The 24935-nt window shown below is 37.1% G+C and overlaps 1 protein-coding gene across 1 annotated transcript in view; it reads right to left on the reverse strand.

Annotated features, from left to right (window-relative positions):
• The window catches only part of MALRD1 (MAM and LDL receptor class A domain containing 1), a gene marked incomplete at its 5' end in the record, with an annotated part of 844763 nt that overhangs the window by 557602 nt on the left and 262226 nt on the right, over nucleotides 1-24935 (reverse strand). The window contains one exon of the mRNA XM_073885547.1: nucleotides 12407-12494. Within this exon, the coding sequence (XP_073741648.1) occupies nucleotides 12407-12494 (88 nt within the window). The remainder of the gene's footprint in view (nucleotides 1-12406; nucleotides 12495-24935) is intronic.

Here is a 24935-nt window from a genome sequence, read left to right on the forward strand (position 1 = left end):
CCAATTATAAAAGCCAATTAATAACAAAATCAAAGAAACACATTGGCAATAATACAATAATAGTAGGGGACTTTAACACCCCCCTGACTGAAATGGACAGATCATCTAAGCAAAAGATCAACAAGGAAATAAAGGCTTTAAATGACACAAGGGACCAAATGGACTACACAGATATATTCAGAACATTCCATCCCAAAGGAACAGAATACACATTCTTCCCTGGTGCCCATGGAACATTCTCCAGAATAGATCACATCCTGGGCCACAAAACAGGTCTCAACCAGTACCAAAGGATTGGGATCATTCCCTGCATATTTTTGGGCCACAACGCTTTGAAACCAGAACTCAATCACAAGAGGAGAGTTGGAAGGAACTCAAATACATGGAGGCTAAAGAGCATCCTACTAAAGAATGAATGGGTCAACCAGGAAATTAAAGAAGAATTTAAAAAATTCATGGAAACCAATGCAAATGAAAACACAACTGTTCAAAATCTTTGGGATACTGCAAAGGTGGTCCTAAGAGGAAAGTATATAGCAATACAAGCCTTTCACAAGGAACAAGAAAGGTCTCAAATACACAACCTAACCCTACACCTAAAGGAGATGGAGAAAGAACAGCATATAAAGCCTAAACCCAGCAGGAGAAGAGAACGAAGATCAGAGCAGAAATCAATGAAATCGAAATCAAAAGAACAGTGGAACAGATAAATGAAACTAGGAGCTGGTTCTTTGAAAGAATTAATAAGATTGATAAACCCCTGGCCAGATTTATCAAAAAGAAAAGCGAAATGACCCAAATAAATAAAATCATGAATGAAAGAGGAGAGAACACAACCAACACCAAAGGAGAACAAACAATTATAAGAACATATTATGAGCAACTCTATGCCAGGAAATTAGACAATCTGGAAGAAATGGATGCTTTCTTAGAGATGTATAAACTACCAAAACTGAACCAGGAAGAAATAGAAAACCTGAACAGACCCATAACCAGTAAGGAAATTGAAGCAATCATCAAAAATCTCCCAACAAATAAAAGCCCAAGGCCAGATGGCTTCCCAGGGGAATTCTACCAAACACTTAAATAAGAATTAATACCTATTCCTCTGAAACTGTTCTAAAAAATAGAAATGGAAGGAAAACTTCCAAACTCGTTTTATGAGGCCACCATTACCTTCATCCCAGAACCAAAGACCCCATCAAAAAGGAGAATTACAGACCAATATCCCTGATGAACACAGATGCAAAAATTCTCACTAAAATACTAGCCAATAGGATCCAACAGTACATTAAAAGGATTATTAACCACAACTAAGTGGGATTTATTTCTGGGCTGCAAGGTTGGTTCAACATCCACAGATCAATCAATGTGATACATTAAGAAAAGAAAGAACAAAAATCATATGAAACTCTCAATAGATGCAGAAAAATCATTTGAGAAAGTACAGCATCCTTTCTTGATCAAAACTCTTCAGAATATAGGGATAGTGGGTATATACCTCAACATCATAAAAGCCATCTATGAAAAACCCACAGTGAATATCATTCTCAATGGGGAAAAACTGAGAGCTTTCCCCCTAAGGTCAGGAACACGGAGAGGATGTCCAATATGACCACTGCTATTCAACATTGTATTAGAAGTCCTAGCCATAGCGATGAGACAACAAAAAGAAATAAAAGGCATCCGAATTGGCAAGGAAGAAGTCAAACTCTCACTCGTTGCAGATGATATGATACTGTATGTGGAAAACCCAAAAGACTCCACCCCAAAACTGCTAGAACTCATACAGAAAATCAGTAAAGTGGCAGGATATAAAATCAATGCACAGAAATCAGTGGCATTCCAATACATCAACAAGACAGAAGAAAGAGAAATTAAGAAGTCGATCCCATTTACAACTGCACCCAATACCATAAGATACCTAGGAATAAATCTAACCAAAGAAGCAAAGGATCTGTACTCAGAAAACTATAAAATACTAATGAAGGAAATTGAGGAAGACACAAAGAAATGGAAAAATGTTCCATGCTCAGGGATTGGAAGAACAAATATTGTGAAGATGTCAATGCTACCTAGAGCAATCTACACATTTAATGCAATCCCTATCAAAATACCATCAACAAGGGCCCAGAAATGGACCCTTAACTCTATGGTCAACTCATCTTTGACAAAGCAGGAAAGAATGTCCAATGGAAAAAAGACAGTCTCTTCAACAAATGGTGTTGGGAAAATTGGACAGCCACATGCAAAAGAATGAAACTGGACCATTTCCTTACACCACACACAAAAATAGACTCCAAATGGTTGAAAGTCCTAAATGTGAGACAGGAGTCCATCAAAATCCTAAAGGAGAACACAGGCAGCAACCTCCTCGACCTCAGCCACAGCAACTTCCTCCTAGAAACATCGCCAAAGGCAAGGGAAGCAAGGGCAAAAATGAACTATTGGGACTTCATCAAGATAAAAAGCTTTTGCACAGCAAAAGAAACAGTCCACAAAACCAAAGACAACTGACAGATGGAGATGATATTTGCAAATGACCTATCAGATAAAGGGCTAGTATCCAAAATCTATAAAGAACTTATCAAACTCAACACCCGAAGAACAAATGATCCAATCAAGAAATGGGCAGAAGACATGAACAGACATTTTTCCAAAGAAGACATCCAAATGGCCAACAAACATATGAAAAGTGCTCAATATCGCTTGGCATCAGGGAAATCCAGATCAAAACCTCAATGAGATACCACCTCACACCAGTCAGAATGGCTAAAATTAACAAGTCAGGAAATGACAGAGGTTGTCAGGGATGCAGAGAAAGGGAAACCCTCCTACACTGTTGGTGGGGATGCAATCTGGTGCAGCCACTCTGGAAAGCAGTATGGAGGTTCCTCAAAATGTTGAAAATAGAGCTACCCTACGACCCAGCAATTGCACTACTGGGTATTTACCCCAAAGATACAAATGTCGAGTCCCGAAGGGGTATATGCATCCTGATGTTTATAGCAGCAATGTCCACAATAGCCAAACTATGGAAAGAACCAAGATGTCCATCGACAGATGCATGGATAAAGAAGAAGTGGTATATATATATACAAGGAATATTATGCAGCCATCAAAAGGAATAAAATCTTGCCATTTGCAACAATGTGGATGGAACTGGAGGGTGTTATGCTGAGTGAAATAAGTCAATCAGAGCAAGACCTGTATCATATAACCTCACTGATATGAGGAATTCTTAATCTCAGGAAACAAACTGAGGGTTGCTGGAGTGGTGGGGGGTGGGAGGGATGCGGTGGCTGGGTAATCGACATTGGGGAGGGTATGTGCTATGGTGAGCGCTGTGAATTGTGTAAGACTGTTGAGTCACAGATCTGTACCTCTGAAACAAACAATACATTATAAGTTAAAAAAAAAAAAAAGAAGAAGATAGCAGGAAGGGAAAAATGAAAGGCGGGAATCAGGTCGGGAGATGAACCATGAGAGACTATAGACTCTGAGAAACAAACTGAGGGTTCTAGAGGGGAGGGGGGTGGGGGATGGGTTAGCCTGGTGATGGGTATTAAAGAGGGCATGTAGTGCATGGAGCACTGGGTGTTGTATGCAAACAATGAATCATGGAACACTACATCAAAAACTAATGATGTACTGTATGGTGATTAACAGAACATAATAAAATAAAAAATAAAAAAAAATAAGTGAGCCAGCAATGACAGGTAAAAGGACCAGTACTCTAAAAAAGAAACTGTAACATCTTGAAATACTTTGTCCTGTCCTCATTACTCTGTTATTCTATCAGAATGAGTTCATCTTAAAACCCAAGTAAGTCCAATATGTTTCTATTTGATAGCAACAGAAGAGTAAATAGAGAAAAGTATCTCTAACTCTAGAACCAAACTTTGGAAATGGTGGTGTTGGTAACTGTCTATAAAGATGAAGTTGCAGCTGATTCCTTGACATCTGGCATGTAGAAGTAAAATAGAGACCTGAAACACGGTTATACCAAGACACAATTTGGAAACTGAGGCATGCAAAGGACTGCAGGCTTCCTCACACATTCTGTGGCCTGTGCAGATGGTCCAGACTTTCATCTCAAGAGGATGAAAATCAACTTGTTCTAGTCTGCAATGATTTCACACAGTGTTTCCTTAAGTATCATCATACTCTCACCTCAGGTGATACTAGAAATTACTTCATGCAGTATATGGATAAGTTTTATTATATTTTTAATTATGAGTTTTGAACAATTTTAAGAGTGAAATAATCTAGAACAATATGCCCATCTTAGTCATTTTGGGGTGCTATACCAAGATACCATAGACTGGGTGGCTTAAACAACAAATGCCTCAGAGGGCGAAAGTCCAAAATTAGGGTACAGCATGGTTGGGTTCCTGGTGAGGGCTCTCCTCCTGGTTATGAACTCTCTGGCCTTTCCTTGGTGCATTCATGCAGAGAGAGATCTCATGTCTCTTCCTCTACTCATAAGATCTCTAATCCCATCATGAGGGCAGCACCTTCATGACCTGCTCTAGACCCAATTACCTCTAAAAGGCCCCACCTCCAAATACCATCACATTGGGTGTGGGGGCTTCAATATATGACTATTGTGAGGACATAAACATTCAGTTCACTGCAAAGGTTATTACAGTCATTTTTAACCTCAAAAGGCTGGGACTGATAGTAATGATAAAGTCTCTTTAAACAAACAAAAAAGCTTTGCATATTAAACAAAACTGCAAAGGTGAAATGTAGATGACTGAAATTTACACTAACTAAGAAGCAGAGATTAGTCTTGTTAATATGATCTTCTTCCACATCTCTAAGCCACAGGGAAACCAACTCACCCGCAAACCTGTCATCCTAAGTAGATGACTCAGGCACCAGCTGGACTCAATGTTCTAACTTCTTGCTCTGTGAATTCTTGTAGCAAACATACTTCATGCTACCCTAATATAATCTTTCTGATGAAAGAGAATTTGTTTTATACTAGACTTCACTCCCTACAGCCATTCCTGCATGGGTAATTAAGAAAATAAAACCAGTATTTTAACACCTCTAGTCCTTGATAAATTATCACCAGCTTCGACACACCATAACTGTGTGAACTGCTTGACTGTTATGCCTGGGTGTTCACCAACCTCCAGGTAATAATGTCTATGTTTTTCCTGTGACTTCTGTTATTAAGAGATATATTTAATTTAAAAATCTAAAAGTCTACTTGAAGTTGAAATATAATCGATCTTCAGACAATTGAAAAATCTAAAATATCTCCAAAGGAAAAGTGTACATTTTTCCCATGGCACTGAATACAATAACATAGCCATACTCACAAGGTAAAACAGCTACATTCTGCATAAATGTACTAAATGTCTGTATCAGGTCTCCTTTCCAGAAGAGTAGGTTTTACTAAAACTTAGCTATTCTTTGGATATGATTTATAACAACTACGTGATACAGCTATTTGCCACATATTATGCAATGCCTTTTTCCTCTGTCCCCAGTAACAAGCCAGCTCTTTTTGAAACATTTTTGCTTTAACTCATGCACTCAATTAAATTTTCTAGGTGGCACAAAGTATTTTCCATCTTTACAAACATTGTATCATATATGAAAGTGACTACAAGTGGACTAAAGTAGCAGTTGAACAATTTTCAAGCTAAACTCTAAGTATTTTAACACTTTATCCATTTTTGGTATTTAGCATTTCTCTCAAAAGATGACAAAATGAAGTTTTAACTTTAAAATAGGTTAAAATTACTTATTTGTCCAATTTTATTTTCTAGAAACACAATAAAAATACTAAGTTGAATGGACCACAGGCTTTGGCCAATTTTTTTCCTATATATTTGCTATTATTTTCTATTTATTTCTATATATTGCTAATATTCCTATATACTTCCACTATTTTGTAAGACTACACCAAACATGCTAAAACCAGAATATTTAAGACTGCCATCCAGAGTCTCAAATTTCTCCATTTTTGCCTTGAAGTCTTTTATTAAACTGTAAATATTTCCAATAATTTGCATTTTTTTCAGAGTCTATATTTCCTTTAGAAAAATATGGAAAAAAGACCTTAAAATGAAATACTTTTATGGAGTGTATTATTTTTAGACAAATATAACAGACACACCAAACAGTTTAAAATTATAAAGTAAAAAGTTGCAAGTGAGATGTTAAAAATGAAGACAAAAGTACCCAAACTTTTCCCCTTGTCTTTTCACTCACACTGCAATAAATCCTCTTTGCAGAAAGAAGGGTCACTTGAACAAGCATTTATACATAAATCTGCTTTGACATTGAGGTTAATGAGGAGGGATGCTAAAAATACAATCAGCTCAGTTTAACAATGACAACAACAGAAACCATTCAGCAGGTGGAGGAGGACATCATAAAAATTATTTTTAAGCATCCTATAAATAGTTACCATACTTTCTCAATTTTAAGCCATCAGCAGTTGCAAGATATGCCACTGACTTTGTAACAAATTTCTTGAAAATAATGGAACACTAATATCTTGGGATACTGATATTCATTCTAATAATTGATATTTCTAGCAAGTAGTAATTCTGATATTGTTGAATTCTGAATTTTTAAAATAGGATGAAAAGTGCTTAGGCAATTTTTTTCAGTTTGCACACAGTATGTTGTGATGCCTGTAGTTATGATTTTAGTTTTACAAATAACCCAGCTATCTCACAAATAATGCTTGAGGCAAGAAAGAAATTGTCATATGTGTCCTGCTGAAGGGAACATTCTTCTTGCTTTTCTCATGTAGTTTGGAGAAAGAATAATGAAAAACAGATATTTCCTTTGAGATACTTATTTTTAAATCTAAATATTGCCTGGCAACAATTCTTACTTAATAATCTATTCTGATGATCTGATTCAAAGTGAGGGGATTTGACTTTGCCACTATCCTCCATAACTGTCTACTCTGGGAATGAGCAACATCCTTATATAATGAAGCAAAGAAATCATAGGATTCTACTGATGGTTAAGTTTGTCTGCTTTCCCTAGAAATGCAATTAATCTTGCCTAAAAAGTCTTTTCTCTAGTATCCTCCTGGATTAGTTTTAAAAGAAGACTCTATACTCCTCAAGATATTGAAACAAAGAAGGTACAATCCATAACAGAGAATGGATTTGAAAATTAAGTTAGAAACAACTGGAAGTGAGAAAATGAGAAAGAGTTGACCTAAAAAGCAGATAATGATGTTGTAGGAAAAAGTGAAAGGAAACTAAGTTCATGGCATACATACTATTGGGGGAAAATCAATGAAAGTTTGCAGGTAAAAGGTTACCATTCGAGTCAATACTGTTTTGAACTAAGGTAACAATCGAAAAAATAGAAGAGATGTGAGAAATATTTTGGAGTTGGAGTCAGCAAGTTTTGCAAGCAGGCAATTTTAAAGGGAAAGTGAAAGAATACCGTGGAATTTCAATCCTGGATTGCTAGAGAATAGTGATGTCATAAAAAGCAACAAGGAATGAGGGAAAAAGAGGCTGAGTTTGAGGGAATAGGTAAAAATGAAATAAATGACTCCTTATGGTCACTTAGCATAAAGGTTACAGGTAATGTGCCAACTCATACTTTGGAGATTAGGTCAATATTTTGCATCTGTAATTTTTTAAGTTTTTGTATATATGTATTTTTTAAGTTTTTGTTTTATTAGCCAAGGAAGAAAAATGCTGTAGATAAATTATCAGTTTATATTGGAAACAAATCAATGTCTGTAGGGCATCTACATGCGCTGGTCCCATTTCAACTAATAGAAGAAAAAAAAAACTGACCGGTAATCACCAAGAGCAATATTTTTACTGAAAGCCGAATTTTTATTTTATTTTCATCTTATGGCAAGATGCCATCAAATTCCTCTAAGAAACCTATAGTTTCAACAGGCTCTGTGGTTTCAAGCCAGTGTTTCTTTTGTTACAAAGCCAACATTAAAACCACACAGTTCAGGCAGTTTTTAAAATTCCCTATTTTTCATCCAAAACTTGAACCAGGAAATCAGAACTAATGGTCTGTAACTGATACTTCACGTCTCTGCCTCTGGGTCCGGCCACTCTTCTCTCTCTCCTTTTGGAACCATCAGCCATAGAATGTGAGTAGCAAGATAACCGGAGCAGCAACAGTATCCCTTGTGTTCCCTTTCTACATTCTTCTATGGACTCCTCTGCCCCTAGGGTCACAGTGATGCTCCCTAAGCTCAAAGTGGGGGGCGATTTGGCAAACGCCCTGGGCACTGAAATCACACATATTTAGGTGAAACTCTCGTTCTTCCCCTCCACTATGTATTTTCATCTTCACATCTAATTTTTCCCATCTATAAAGCAGAATATGTATTCTCCTCCTTGTGAGGTTAGTGTATTTGGAAGGCAGCTATGCTCACCACTATACCACCAACGCATGAGGTTAGTGTATTTGATGAGCGGTGTGACAGTGGTTAACACTGTGGTCCTAAGAAGCGACATAATTTGTCACTTTTTCACTAGGTAGCCTTGGGCAAGTTGTCCCCCTCTCAGCTGGCTCCATAAAATTGGGATAACAAAGATATCAATCCTATCCAACATTTAAGATATCTTCACTGGCAACAGACTAGACATTATTTTAGACTCAAAAGGTTAGAGGATTGGGGCACCTAAGTGGCTTAGTCAGTTAAGTGACCAAGTCTTGATTTAGGCACAGGTCATGACTTCAGGGTTGTGAGATCGAGCCCCACGTGGGGATCCACGCTGGATGTGGAGCCTGCTTAAATCCTCTCCCTCTCTCTCCCCATCTGCCTCTCCCCCCAGCCATTTGCAGGTGCATGTGTATGCATGTGTGCACTCTCTCTCTAAAAAAATAAAAATAAAATAAAATATTAGAGGATTATATAAGATGGTACATATGAGTGGTAAATGACATTACTGTACCATTTATATGTACCTTATATCTCTTAAGGACTTTCTGTATTCCCTACTCTTGCCAAGCTTCTTGTCAGTTAAGAATGCTTCTCACAGGACAAGCATTGTGGCACATACAACAACATAGCAGTGGTCTCGTGATTCCTAGGTACAGCTTTGGATGTCCCAATCATTCTGCACACTGGGTGTGTACAGTCACAAGAAACAAAGTTGATGGGATACAACTTCAAGCTCCGCGAAGCCATCAGCTCTGAGGGCCCTTCAGCTTTTATATTGAGCCATCGGCATATAACTGTCTAGTCTAATCTCCTCACGTTATGCGAATAGCTCCCACACGACAGGGCAGCTCCATTTCATTAGTTCCCAATCACTCATTAAACAGACTTGACTATGAGTTTCAAGTGCTTGGTCCAGCACACAGGACTTTCGTTTATCTTATATGCAACATAGGTAATTTATAACCATTCCTGAGTTGCTGCTGCAAGACTAAAGGTCAAACCTTCAGGCATGCCTGACTCTAGGGAAAAGGCCAAAGAAACAGCTGCTAACCCTTCTTTTCTAGTATGTAAAGTGCTGAGACACAGTAAGCAAATAAAAACCTTAGTCATTGCATTTATCTTTTAAAAGCTGATAGATCAAATGTTCATTATAATACTATAATTGTTTTAGAAGGAGAACAAGGGAATCCACTGCTTAGTTGGAATCATTTCCTCTTTGATAGTTTTTTGAAATGATCGTTGCTAAAATCATTGCTAAAACCTATGCCTCTGTCACAATCCTTTCACTTTTAATAAAATTTAAACTTATTCTGTCCTTCAAAAAAAAAAAAAAGAACGCTTCTCTACCCCCTTGTTAGGCTTGATCACATGACTTGTTCTGACCAATGGACATGAGCAGACATACACATACCATGTCCCAACAGAAGCTTTAAGTGTGCTTTCTTTTTCCACCCTTCTACTTGACAACAAAATATGTCAGGTAAGACCTTCGTCTTTTAGCTTTGGTCCCACATAAACAGGAAAGAAGGAACAGAAATACACAGCTTGAAGCTCTGTAGAATTAAAAAGAAACACATACTTTTGCCATTATTGTTCTCTGCCCACCCACAGTCTTGAGAGCAAGAAATAAATGCTTGAATTTATAAGCCACTGAAGTTTGGCTTTCAACAAAAGCTAGCCTATGACAGTGTTCTGCATATAAAAATAATCCTTGAGCAATAATAATAAACTAAAATATATATCAAAAGTATATAAAACACTTCAAAAGATACAGGCATCTCTCCATCTATCTACCCATTTAACCAACAACTGTTAATATTGAGTAATATTATGTGCCAGATACTGGAGATAAGACAGCGATCAGATAAAGTCCCTGCTGCCATGCAGCTAACATTATTGTCGGGGAAAACAGAACCATAAGGATGACAGGCGTTCTAGAGAAAAATAACACAGGGGAAGGAGAAAGAAAATGTCTACAAAGAGACTGTGTGTATGGGGGGGGGTGTATGTGTATGTGTGTGTTTGCGTGTAGTGTTCAGAGAAGTCTCTACTATGAAAAAAAATTTAGAGCAAATCAGAAAGAAGTAAGGAAGGGAGTCAAGTGTGTATCGGGGGGAAGCACATGTCAGGATGAGGGACAAGAAGGTGTAGAAGTCCTGAGGCATAAGTGGGTTGGAGTATTTAAGGATTAGCTGAGAGGCCTTGCAGTTAAGAGAAGTCAAGTAGGGGTAGCAGGTGAAGTCCGGAGGTATGAGGGGACCAGGCATGCATGCCTTGAAAGTTACTGTAGAACTGGCTCTTGCGCTCAATGAAAGAGGATGTCATAGGAAAACTCTGATGATAGGAAGACATGATCTTTTATCTAAGTTTGAAAAAGATCATTCTGCCCACTGTTCCGAGAACAGATTATATTCTCAAGGGTAGAAGCAGAGATCATTTAAAAGGCAACTATAATAATCCATGCAGACACAGTGGTGGCTTGGACCGAAGTAGTTGACTCTGGATATATCTGCAGCTAGTGGCGACCCAGATTTGTTCATGAAAAATACACAAACAGAAATAAACTGTCATTTACTGAGATAGGGAGGCACAGAAGAATGGCAAGATCAGAAGGACAGTTAGTAACCAAGAATTCACTTGCAGCCAGCAAGAGATAAGGGTAAACTTGTTGAATTCTGATTTCCTTATTGCTGGCTTTGTCCAGAGAGGGATTTGGCTTTCTGCAGAGTTCTGTGAAAACCACCACAGAGTGGTTAAGGGAATTAATCCTGCTAGGATGACGAGGTGGAGGATGACAGCTGAGTCTCATAACTACAATGAACAGAACTGGAGTCCAGCCCTGAATATGTCCAGGGAGGGGCTGATGCTCTTCTGACCAATAACACTACAGTGATCGGGTGGGGCTGGAGGTTAAGTTTTCAGCACTTGAGAGTGCTCTCTAGATGGATTGCTGCACTTGATTTTTTTTAAAAAGATTTTATTTATTAGACAGAGAGACACAGAGAGAGAGAGAACACAAGCACGGGGAGTGGGAGAGGGAGAAGCAGGCTCCCCACTGAGCAGAGAGCCTGATGTGGGGCTTGATGTGGGGCTCGATGTTGGGCTCAATGTTGGGCTCGATCCCAGGACCCTGGGATCATAACCTGAGCCAAAGGCAGACACTTAAGGACTGAGCCACCCAGGCACCCCTGCAATTGATTTTTAAATTACTCTGCCTCTGATCTCTTCAGGAAGGAAACTGTGCTCCCCCCTTGCTGTGCAATTTAAGAGCCTCCAGCCTCAGAGCCCAAGAGCTTAATAACCAGTCCTATTAGATTGCTATGTACTGCCTGGAAGGCACTTTACCTGGGGTGTTTGTTTTAGTTTTATTTTAGTTTATTGTAGGCTTGTTTTAGGTTATTTCCCTTCATTATCTCTGAGATGTCTACCAGACATCTAAGTTGAGATGTTCACTAGGTAGTTAGTACCTACGTCTGGATTTCAGGGTAAAGGTTGAGAATGCAAATATAAATCTGGGAAACATATATTTGTTTTTGTTTTTTTTTTTATAAAAGAAATGTGTAACACAGAGAAGAAATGGTTGATAACAATCCTTAGGAATATTTAGTGTTGCTTGACAGGAAAACATCTCTGAAGGTAATGGTAAGATTAATATAGTCTCCAAAACAATGTAATTATAAGGTGACCAATTTGGTTATTATAACCTCTCAAATATAATGGAATTATGGTTTAATTTCAGATATGATTTCCTAATATTTTCCACATGATGAGACAGAAGCACAGCTGATTCAAACCTCTCTACTATGTTTGCAAAGATATTAAGACTAATTACTAGCAAAGATGCACAATAATCTTTCCCAGGGTTAATATACTAGTAGAATAGAAGTAAGGGTATTTTTAGAATATTGTGGAAATGAAATATTGATTTCCTCAATAGCTGTTTTTTTCAAGTAAACAGGTTTGAAAATACTCATATATTAAAATATTCTTCCTTACCAGGGTAGAGGGCACAGCCCATGAATGACAAATCATCGATTGCAATGTCTCCAGTAAAGCCATCTCCTACTGAAGCCTCCACCAAAATCTAAGAAAAATACAAAAAAATCTGTTGATACCATGAAGGACATTAATTTATGGAAACTTGCGGTAGAAAAAAAATTCAGAATTTACTTAAAATTTCTTCTGAACCACTAAAAAAATACTTTCCAGTCATGTCCCTAAATAGGCATCTTATTGCTACCTAGATAATTCCAGTAACAGGAAGCTCTATTCCTTAGTGGGCCCAGTAGAACCACGAAGCCCGTTGTGTTTCTAGTGATTTTCCGAAACTGTAATAGATCAGATTTATATCTACTTCCCTATAACTTTCAACCTTTAGTTCTAGACTCGCCCCATTTTTTTCTTTCCTGATCCTTTGAGTATCTGAAGGCAAATCATCATCTCTTTTTCCCATCTTTGCCTAAGGAGTGCATCTGTTTCCAAAGTTAAACCTCCTCACTGTTCAAGAAATTCAATTTGCAGGCAGAGGTACTTGCCAGAATGCACATTTTTAAGAGCTTTAGAATTTTTCTCACACTGACCTTATTCTGTAACACTTTATGAAACTGGCTAATCGTTATTAGATCTCCTTCAAAACTGCATTAATCACAGCAAATTCCGATGACATCTGTATGGTTACATGAGCAGCAAGTCCACCAAACCTCCAGGAAAACATGAAATACTGACAAACCACTACAGTATGTGGCAGATTGTGATTAGGCCTGAAATTTACTATAATAGAAATTAATCATGATAAATCATTTTAATACTTATGCAAATACACTGCATACTGAATAGGAATCCTGCTATAATTTAATAATGAAGAACTTCAAGCAAACTCAAAAAACACATTCTGTTTTCCCACTATTATACGAATATATGTTTCTGTTGCATTTTGCCTCACAAATGCTATATGGGGGAGTTGAAATTTTATTTCATTTTTTTTTTAATTTTAGCTTCTATTCAAACTTGTCTCACACCTTATTTATGGATGTCTTAGTTGGAGGGAAGTTTTAAAAAGATCAAATTCCTGACCTCAAACCTCTTAACATCTTCCCCAACTTCCTAGTCTTTCTTGAGAACTACCAGAATTTTCTAATTTGTCAGTAAGGAAATTAATCAATGTGGGAAAAGTTTATGTATCTAACCAATGGGTTAATGTAACCCACCTAATATTGCCAGAGGAACATTTAGGTACCAGTACTATGCAGGAAGTATCCTAGTGCTTTATAATGGATCGCTCCAAATATAAAATGCACCCTTCATTTCTCCACTATCATGAATGAAAGAAATATTATAGGCAGCGAAAACAAAAATGCAGAAAGAATACTCAGTAGAAAATCATATAATTATTCTAATAAACAAAAAACCAGCAGTCAGAATTTGGCAGAACATACTGAAAAAAATATTTTTTTTGTTCTATTAAAACAAAAAAACTGCAGTTGGGTAATCAAGGGGGAAAAGACATACACAAAGATTATTAATTAATTCCCTGGATCAATAGGTCTATCCCACTGTGGTACAACACAGGACATGCTAACAAAGGCTGAGAAGATGTAAGAAAAAGGAAAAATTAGGGAAAATAAGAAACACTACTAACTTTGCTGCACTGCTCATGATCATATTAGTTTATGAACAAGGAGGGATAGAAAATGATATCAAAATCCCAGTTTATGAAAAGCACAGTTCTTGTACATACAAATATCTGTAAGCTAACTTTGGGGACATATACATACATAGCTCTACTTGAGAGTGTAGGCCCAACAGTTTCAAAGTATTCCTTTTGTTGTCGTTATGTAATCACAAATTTAAGAAATGGCCATTTGTGAAAATTACGAATTTTCTCATTTGTGGACCACACCAGGTAAGCAGCACCTATGAGTGGATGCTGTTTGCAGAAGCTTGTTTCTATTGGAGTTCACTGCATATTACATGAGAAGCATTTTCATAGTGCTTGTAACAGCATTAGGTGCCAAGAAGAAGACAAAAAAATAATCTGAGGCAGAAGACAGTTGGGTTTTGTGTTAAGATACAATGTAATCATAATTTTTACCAAAATCGATTCAATTTCCTAACCCTCTAAATGTTAACATTGTTGAGAATAAACGGATAGCTTCAAGTTGAAATACTAAAAATGTTAGTTTGTATGTATATCTGTAGTCTCAGCCTCTTTCAAATATTTAATTAAGCCAGCCATTAAAAAAAAAAAACCCTACTTGATAACAAATCACATCTTGAGAAAAAGTTATGAATGTTCAGGTTTAATTCTACCTTTGCCTTTGCCCTATATTTAAATGAGGTCTTGCAAAAAGCTTTGCATGTTAGCCTGAGAAACTAGTCCTAAGAAAATAGTCACACACACAAAAAAAAAACAAACCCAAGTGTCCCTATTCTGGAAAATTCACTTTCATTTCTGATGTTTTTCCCAGAAAAAATGAGAGGATGTTAAAATACAAACATTGTATGCAGGGCAGTATTGCCATCCTGGAAATTAGAGAAACCACATTTTACTCTTAAGTGCCATTAGTACCTTACTGAATTACTTAAAGGGCAATTGGAAATTCCAGTTTGGTCTAAATGACCTGCATTATCTGTAGAGGCTAATTCTACCTACATTAGAACTATCACTGGCTTGGAAATTTTGTAAAGTAATCCAGTGCTTCTAAGTTGTTCTTTTCATAGGCTTCCACATCTAGATGTTCCAACTAAAATACAGTAGCCTTATCAACTACATTGCAACTTTTAGTTCTAATATAACCAAAGACTCAACTATTAATAAGGGTCTCAAGACTTGCCTGAACTCCTTTGTCTCTATATGTAGGAAGTTCTGAATTATTGGCCAAGCATTTTAAATGATCTGGAAACTCCCATTATCGTATATATATAAGACACAATTTAATCATAATTTTACTAAAATATCTTCAATTTCCTAACATATATATGTATATATGTGTAAATTAACTCATGGGAAAGAAAAAAATGGTATTAACTCAACCTGCCACTTCTACTTTAACCATCCCATGTTTGTAAAAGAATACAAAATTCAAACATAATATATCGATTTTTAATACAATGCATCTTCAGAAAGATTTGAAATGACTGCTTCTTGAGATTAAAAAAAAAAAACTAAAAAACCTATACTCAATGTGGAGCAGCTAGGACTCCAATGCATTGCTAACGGGAATCTAAAATGGTGCAGCCACTTTGGAAAATGGTTTGGCAGTTTCTTATAAAATTAAACATATACTTCCCTACAATGTGGCAATCCCACACATAGGTATTTGTTTACCCAAGAGAAATGAAGCCATGCCAAGCAAAAACCTGTTCACAAAGTTTATAGCAGCTCTATTTATGATCTCCATCTCCAAAAGCTGAAAACAATTCAAATATCCTTCAGTTGGTAAATAGTAAAGCAACTTGTGGGAGATCTATACAATGGAATTCCACTCAGCAATGAAAAGAAACACACTAGGGGTACATATAACAACAGCTGTGAATCACAGAAGCATTATACCTAGAGAAAGAAACTGAGCTCAAAAGGCTACATATTTGATCAATCCATTTATACAACATTCCAGAATAGGTAGAAATATGGAGAAAGAAATCAGAGGAGTGTGGCCAGGGGCTGTGGGGAGGGGAAGGGGATCGATGACATAGAGGAATGGGGAATCTGGGGTGATGAGGGAAATATTTTCTTAGTTGTGGAGGTGGTTACACAACTGTTTAAGTTTACTGAAATTCATAGAGCTGATCACCTAAACAGGATGAATTTTACTTATATAAATTCTACCTCAATAAACAAAAACATTTATTCTATATTTATTGCCATAAATCATCATTATCTCAAGTAGTATTTTCACTTTCTAAATTACTAATTTCATACATGAAATTTTATAATTAGCACATAGTAATCTGAAGTATCTAACTATACTTTTTAATTCAGCTATGAAAATTCTCTTGTGATCCACTAATGACTTTCCGGAGACTATTTGTTTTCCCTTATACTTCCTAGTGATGCCCACTTATTTTCATTTACTATTTCCATAATTAAAAATGCAGAAACAAAGAAAATGAAAGACATAAAAATTCTCTTTTACCCTGTTTTTATAGTTGGCTAACAGGTGAAGTGGCCAAACTCCTATAAACACATTCAGACAACTATCTAATAGTTTACCATATAAGCTACAATTTAAGGGGCTCATAGAAAGTCACCTCAGGATCTCAAACTTTCTAGGCTAATGTTTAGGGAAATATTTGCTAGATTCAACATAAAAAGGTTTTTAAGTCACAACTGCAATTTTTGTATACAACCTTAAAACTAATCTCAATGAGATAAAATTTGGATTTTTGTCTGACAAATTTTATGTTTTGTCTCTTTTTTTGTATGTCTCTGGCCATACCACATACAAAAAAAGTGCAGCATAATTAGAGTTTTCCGATTATTATACTATACATATGAACACCATTTATCATTAAACATAGGCCACAAATGCTCTACCTAAACTATATATACCCCGAGCTCAGAAATGGATAATAAAAATAAAATCAGGGTACTAATAGAGATGAAATAAAATGCTGGAACAGGTAAGTAGGGCAAGTGTTATAAAAGGATTACTTAAAAGAAAACATCTGATGTCTGCCTCATCTGTTTAAGATCCACTTTGGGGAGAAAATCATGGCAAAATTTTTGTTGATATTTGGCCATATACCGTATTTCTTCTTACCTAATGTCAGCCATATATATATATACATATATATATACGGCTTCCTAAGAATCTTTAATTTTTCAATGACTGTGTGCTTTGCCATTATGCCAAATGTTTCCATGGTTACCAAAAAGAATTTAAAAAAAAAAAGTCCATCTTGATGGTTTCTCACCATCTAGGACAGAAAAGTCTCAATGGTGACAATTTGGCTCCCAGGAGTATGGTTTAACCAAAACAGTGCTTTCAAGGAGAATAGGTTGCCAAATACTTTAAAAGTAAGATTCTTTCACAAAAAGATATTGTCCTATAGTTGCTACAGTTCCATTACTCCCTCTTAAAAACGTAACTCTAAGGCTGAGTGTCAGCTGCCATTTATTATTTAACACCTGACCTACTTCCAATTCATATCCCTTCCCTGGTTCCCATAGACATTTGAGTTTGCAATTCCTTGCACAGTTAGGTCAGAAACCGTGAAGGGTATGAAACTTTACCCTACTCACAAGCGAACAAGATAGCCTGCCACTGTTTCATACACATATACTGACAGAAGACACCAGATCCTTGATTTAGAGGGACAGCAAAAAGCATCAGCCAGAAAAATTCCTTCCACTTGTCCCTCAATTAGATGTTTTCCTCCATAGAAGATCCCAGAGGAGACTAGCAGCTATAAGCTGCTGGTACACCAGTTCATCTAAAACTCTAGAGAGAGGATAGGAAGGAGGGAGAGAGGGCGCTTAATCTGGAATTTGTAAGCAAATATCTCAGGGTAAAGGTTACTCAAACACATTCCTTACTCAGATACTGAACTGTGAAGAACACAAAAAATCCACGGAGAAGTATCTCCCAACAATGCAGCTTGATGGTACTACACTGCTGATATATTTAATTCATGGAAGCATCATCACTCCCCCCAGTGTAGGTGTAAATTAAAATGTTTATATCAATTCAGCCTCCTTTTCTCTTATATAATACCTCATTTTATATTGTACACCCACGTGCTGTTGGCCTAACTCCTTTTATGCCCACAGAATCTTTTCCCATCAGAGCTTCTGCTTTATTTAGAGTGGAGGTTAAAAAAAAAAAAAAATCAAGGAGGGGAATGCGGTTGAGGAAATAAGGTCATTCAAAATATCATTCATGTTTCTTTATTTCGATAGAATTCTTTCTGTTATTCTTGAATGAAAGAAACAGAAACCTTAAAAAATCATTTCTAAGTATGCAGGTCATGTGAAATTGATTTGCTTTCCATGGTTGTTAAAGGGTTGGCAAATCGCAGCAGGTATTCTGCAAGCATTCCATGTAGTTTCAGATGTACTAGAAGGGCCAAAATTTTAGTGAGTTACCCCTCCCCCTCAAGTATAGCTGCCTAATATGCCTAAGTTTAAAAAAGATAAATGTTAATCAGTTTGAAACTAATTTGCTACTTGACACCCCACAAACTCACACATTATTTTAAAGCATCCTCTGGAGACCCACATACCATAAAACCCATTTCACATCTCATCTATTACTTGAATGAGGACAAATATTACTCAATTTCTCTAGTCCTGGGAATTAATGGAACCTATTTGATTGGAGGTTACAAAGAAGCATTTAATTGAAAATAGCCTGGTCCATATCAGAGAGAAAAAAGTGAAGAAAGTTTGGAACTATTAACTTAAAAGCTCATAAAAACAGGTTTTTGTTATTTAAAAATGATGTAGTAAGGTACAATAAGATTTTACTACAACACAATATTGTCCCAAGTGACTGGCTGAATGACAGAAATTTCTTTAAGCAGAAGTGTTCTAAAATTCCTAATGTTATTTTCTTTCCAATCATGAGGCTAATTTTTCATCCCCTACACCATTAAAGACAATATTTAAAGGGAAAAAAGTAGAACTGTAATTTACTATTTTGATATACAATGTTCTTTTATGATAGTAATCATCTACCTCTCATTCTTCTCATGAAAGGAGGCTCCAAATAATAAATCCCACACTTCTATATGACAACTTAAAGCTGATCCATACCTAAAGCACCAAAAACTAGGTCATAAATTTAAAGCCAAACAATAACCCTCATTTGCCTTTTGCTCTAGTTTAATAACTAGAGTTATTAAACCACCAAATAGTATTCATGAATTAAAAATCTCATTTCAAGTGTCAATATCAATGTTATTTCTTCAGAGAAGCCTTCCTGTATCACACAAGCTGAGGAAATTTTCCTTTGTAAATTTCTCATAATTTTTAATTATATCAGTATTTGTCCATTTAAATGCTTGTCTGTCTCCCCTAGGAGACTTTAAGACCAGGCTCCATGAGGCTCTTTGAGGGATACAGAGCACCTAAAATGGTGATGAGCCCACAGTAAATACTTAATAAGCACCTGAATGCTTCAGGGAAAAATACAACTTTTTTTTGATTATTTATTTTTTTAAATTTTTATCGTTATGCTAATCAGCATATATTACATCATTAGTTTTTGATGTAGTGTTCCATGATTCACTGTTTGTGCATAACACCCAGTGCTCCATGCAGAATGTGCCCTCTTTAATACCCATCACCAGGCTAACCCATCCCCCCACCACCCTCCCCTCTAGAACCCTCAGTTTGTTTTTCAGAGTCCATCATCTCTAATGGTTCATCTCCCTCTCCGACTTACTCCCCTTCATTCTTCCCCTCCTGCTATCTTCTTCTTTTTTTATTCTTAACATATACTGCATTATTTGTTTCAGAAGTACAGATCTGTGATTCAACAGTCTTCTACAATTCACAGCACTCACCATAGCACATACCCTCCCCAATGTCTATCACCCAGCCACCCCATCCCTCCCACTCCCCACCACTCCAGCAACACTCAGTTTGTTTCCTGAGATTAAGAATTCCTCATATCAGTGAGGTCATATGATACATGTCTTTCTCTGATTGACTTATTTCACTCAGCATAACACCCTCCAGTTCCATCCACATCGTTGCAAATGGCAAGATCTCATTCCTTTTTATGGCTGCATAATATTCCATTGTGTATATATACCACTTCTTCTTTATCCATTCATCTGTCGATGGACCTCTTGGTTCTTTCCACAGTTTGGCTATTGTGGACATTGCTGCTATAAACATTGGGGTGCACGTACCCCTTCGGATCCCTACATTTGTATCTTTGTGGTAAATACCCAGGAGTGCAATTGCTAGGTCATATGGTAGCTCTATTTTCAGCTGTTTGAGGAACCTCCATACTGTTTTCCAGAGTGGTTGCACCAGATTGCATTCCCACCAACAGTGTAGGAGGGTTTCCCTTTCTCCGCATCCCCACCAACATCTCTCATTTCCTGACTTGTTAATTTTAGCCATTCTGACTGGTGTGAGGTGGTAGCTCACTGAGGTTTTGATTTGGATTTCCCTGATGCTGAGCGATGTTGAGCACTTTTTCACATGTCTGTTGGCCATCTGGATGTCTTCTTTGGAAAAATGTCTGTTCATGTCTTCTGCCCATTTCTTGATTGGATTATGTGTTCTTTGGGTGTTGAGTTTGATAAGTTCTTTATAGATTTTGGATACTAGCCCTTTATCTGATAGGTCACTTGCAAATATGTCCTCCCATTCTGTCGGTTGTCTTTTGGTTTTGTGGACTGTTTCTTTTGCTGTGCAAAAGCTTTTTATCTTGATGAAATCCCAGTAGTTCATTTTTGCCCTGGCTTCCCTTGCCTTTGGCGATGTTTCTAGGAAGAAGTTGCTGTGGCTGAGGTCGAAGAGGTTGCTGCCTATGTTCTCCTTTAGGATTTGGATGGACTCCTGTCTCACGTTTAGGTCTTTCAACCAACTGGAGTCTATTTTCGTGTGTGGTGTAAGGAAAGGGTCCAGTTTCATTCTTTTGCATGTGGCTGTCCAATTTTCCCAACACCATTTGTTGAAGAGACTGTCTTTTTTCCATTGGACATTCTTTCCTGCTTTATCAAAGATGAGTTGACCATAGAGTTGAGGGTCCATTTCTGGGCTCTCTATTCTGTTCCATTGATCTATGTATCTGTTCTTGTGCCAGTACCATACTGTCTTGATGATGATAGCTTTGTAATAGAGCTGGAAGTCCGGAATTGTGATGCCGCCAGGTTTGCTTTTCTTTTTCAAGATTCCTCTGGCTATTCAGGGTCTTTTCTGGTTCCATACAAATTTTAGGATTATTGGCTCCATTTCTTTGAAAAAAGTGGATGGTATTTTGATGGGGATTGCACTGAATGTGTAGATTGCTCTAGGTAGCATTGACATCTTCACAATGTTTGTTCTTCAAATCCATGAGCATGGAACGTTTTTCCATTTCTTTGTGTCTTCCTCAATTTCTTTCAGAGTATTTTATAGTTTTCTGAGTACAGATCCTTTGCCTCTTTGGTTAAATTTATTCCTAGGTATCTTATGGTCTTGGGTGCAATTGTCAATGGGATCGACTCCTTGATTTGTCTCTCTTCTGTCTTGTTGTTGGTGTATAGGAATGCCACTGATTTCTGTGCGTTGATTTTATATCCTGCTACTTCACTGAATTCCTGTATGAGTTCTAGCAGTTTTGGGGTGGAGTCTTTTGGGTTTTCCACATACAGTATCATATCATCTGAAAAGAGTGAGAGTTTGACTTCTTTGCCGATTTGGATGCCTTGGATTTCTTTTTGTTGTCTGATTGCTGTGGCTAGGACTTCTAATACAATGTTGAATAGCAGTGGTGAGAGTGGACATCCCTGCCATGTTCCTGACCTTAGGGGAAAAGCTCTCAGCTTTCCCCCATTGAGAATGATATTCGCTGTAGGTTTTTCATAGATGGCTTTTATGATATTGAGGTATATACCCGCTATCCCTATACTCTGAAGAGTTTTGACCAAGAAAGGATGCTGTACTTTGTCAAATGCTTTTTCTGCATTTATTGAGAGGATCATATGATTCCTGTTCTTTCTTTTGTTAATGTATTGTATCACGTTGATTGATTTGAGGATGTTGAACCAACCTTGCAGCCCAGGGATAAATCCTACTTGGTCATGGTGATTAATTCTTTTAATGTACTGTTGGATCCTATTGGCTAGTATTTTGGTGAGAATTTTTGCATTCATGTTCATCAAGGATATTGGTCTGTAGTTCTCCTTTTTGATGGGGTCTTTGTCTGGTTTTGGGATCAAGGTAATGGTGGCCTCATAAAATGAGGTTGGAAGTTTTCCTTCCATTTCTATTTTTTTTTGGAACAGTTTCAGAAGAATAGGTATTAATTCTTCTTTAAATGTTTGACAGAATTCCCCTGGGAAGCCATCTGGCCCTGGGCTTTTGTTTGTTGGGAGATTTTTGATGACTGCTTCAATTTCCTTAGTGGTTATATGTCTGTTCACGTTTTCTATTTCTTCCTGGTTCAATTTTGGTAGTTGATACATCTCTAGGAATGCACCCATTTTTTCCAGGTTATCTAATTTGCTGGCATAGAGTTGCTCATAATATGTTCTTATAATTGTATGTCTTTGCTGTTGGTTGTGATCTCTCCTCTTTCATTCATGATTTTGTTGATTTGGGTCATTTCTCTTTTCTTTTTGATAAGTCTGACCAGGAGTTTATCAATCTTGTTAAGTCTTTCAAAGAACTAGCTCCTAGTTTTGTTGATCTGTTCTACTGTGCTTTTGATTTCTATTTCATTGATTTCTGCTCTGATCTTTATTATTTCTCTTCTCCTGCTGGGTTTAGGCTTTATTTGCTGTTCTTTCTCTAGCTCTTTTAGGTGTAGGGTTAGGTTGTGTATTTGAGACCTTTCCTGTTTCTTGAGAAAGGCTTGTATTGCTATATACTTTCTTCTCAGGACTGCCTTTGCTGTATCCCAAAGATTTTGAACAGTTGTGTTTTCATTTTCATTGGTTTCCATGAATTTTTTTTAATTCTTCTTTAATTTCCTGGTTGACCCATTCATTCTTTAGTAGGATGCTCTTTAGCCTCCATGTATTTGAGTTCTTTCCAACTTTCCTCTTGTGATTGAGTTCTAGTTTCAAACCATGGTGGTCTGAAAATATGCAGGGAATAATCCCAGTATTTGGTACCGGTTCAGACCTGATTTGTGACTTGGGATGTGATCAATTCTGGAGAATGTTCCATGGGCACTAGAGAAGAATGTGTATTCCATTGCTTTGGGATGGAATGTTCTGAATATGTCTGTGAAGTCCATTTGGTCCAGTGTGTCATTTAAAGTCTTTATTTCCTTGTTGATCTTTTGCTTAGATGATCTGTCTATTTCAGTCAGGGGGGTGTTAAAGTCCCCCACTATTATTGTATTATTGTCAATGTGTTTCTTTGCTTTTGTTATGAATTGCCTTATATAATTGGCTGCTCCCATGTTAGGGGCATAGATATTTACAATTGTTAGATCTTCTTGTTGGATAGACCCTTTAAGTAGGATATAGTGTCCTTGTTCATCTCTTATTACAGTCTTTGGTTTAAAATCTAATTTTTCTGATAGAAGGATTGCCACCCCAGCTTCCTTTTGGTGTCCATTAGCATGGTAAATGGTTTTCCACCCCCTCACTTTAATCTGGGGGTGTCTTTGGGTCTAAAATGAGTCTCTTGCAGACAGCATATCGATGGGTCTTGTTTTTTAATCAAATCTGATAGCCTGTGTCTTTTGATTGGGGCATTTAGCCCATTTACATTCATGGTAACTACTGAAAGATATGAATTTAGTGCCATTGTATTGCCTGTAAGGTGACTATTCCTGTATATTGTCTGTGTTCCTTTCTGATCTATGCGGCTTTTAGGCTCTCTCTTTGCTTAGAGGACCCCTTTCAATATTTCTTGGAGGGCTGGTTTCGTGTTTGCAAATTCTTTTAGTTTTTGTTTGTCCTGGAAGCTTTTTATCTCTCCTTCTATTTTCAATGACAGCCTAGCTGGATATAGTATTCTTGGCTGCATATTTTTCCCATTTAGTGCTGTGAAGATATCATGCCAGTCCTTTCTGGCCTCTCAGGTCTCTGTGGATAGGTCTGTTGCCAATCTAATGTTTCTACCATTATAGGTTACAGATCTCTTCTCCTGAGCTGCTTTCAGGATTTTCTGTTTGTCTCTGAGACTCGTAAGTTTTATTATTAGATGTCGGGGTGTTGACCTATTTGTATTGATTTTGAGAGGGGTTCTCTGTGCGTCCTGGATTTTGATGCCTGTTTCCTTCCCCACATTAGGGAAGTTCTCTGGTATTATTTCCTCCAATATACCTTCTGCCCCTCTCTCTCTTTCTTCTTCTTCTGGGATCCCAATTATTCTAATGTTTCATCTTATCGTATCGCTTATCTCTTGAATTCTGCCTTCATGATCCTGTAGTTGTTTCTCTTTTTCTCAGCCTCTTTATTTTCCATCATTTGGTCTTCTGTATCACTGATTCTCTCTTCTGCCTCATTTATCCTTGCAGTTATTGCCCCCATTTTTGATTGCACCTCATTAATAGCCTTTTTGATTTTGACTTGGTTAGATTTTAGTTCTTTTATTTCTCCAGAAAGGGTTTCTCTAATAACTTTCACGCTTTTTTCAAGCCCAGCTAGTATCTTTAAAGTCATGATTCTGAACTCTAGGTCCGACATCGTACCAATGTCCATATTGAGTAGGTCCCTGGCAGACGGTACTACCTCTTGTTCTTTTTCCTGAGGTGATTTTTTTCGTCTTGTCATTTTGTCCAGAGGAGAATAGATGAATGAGAGAACAGAATGCTAACAGGTTAACAACCTCCCCAGCAAATATACACTATACAAATCAGAAAAGACCTGAAACCAGGGGACAAGAAGGGGAAAGAAAGAAAAATGA

The sequence above is a fragment of the Callorhinus ursinus genome, unplaced genomic scaffold (assembly GCF_003265705.2).
Source record: "Callorhinus ursinus isolate GAN/ISIS: 27379988/994484 unplaced genomic scaffold, GSC_fseal_2.0 scaffold63, whole genome shotgun sequence".
Classification (NCBI taxonomy): domain Eukaryota; kingdom Metazoa; phylum Chordata; class Mammalia; order Carnivora; family Otariidae; genus Callorhinus; species Callorhinus ursinus.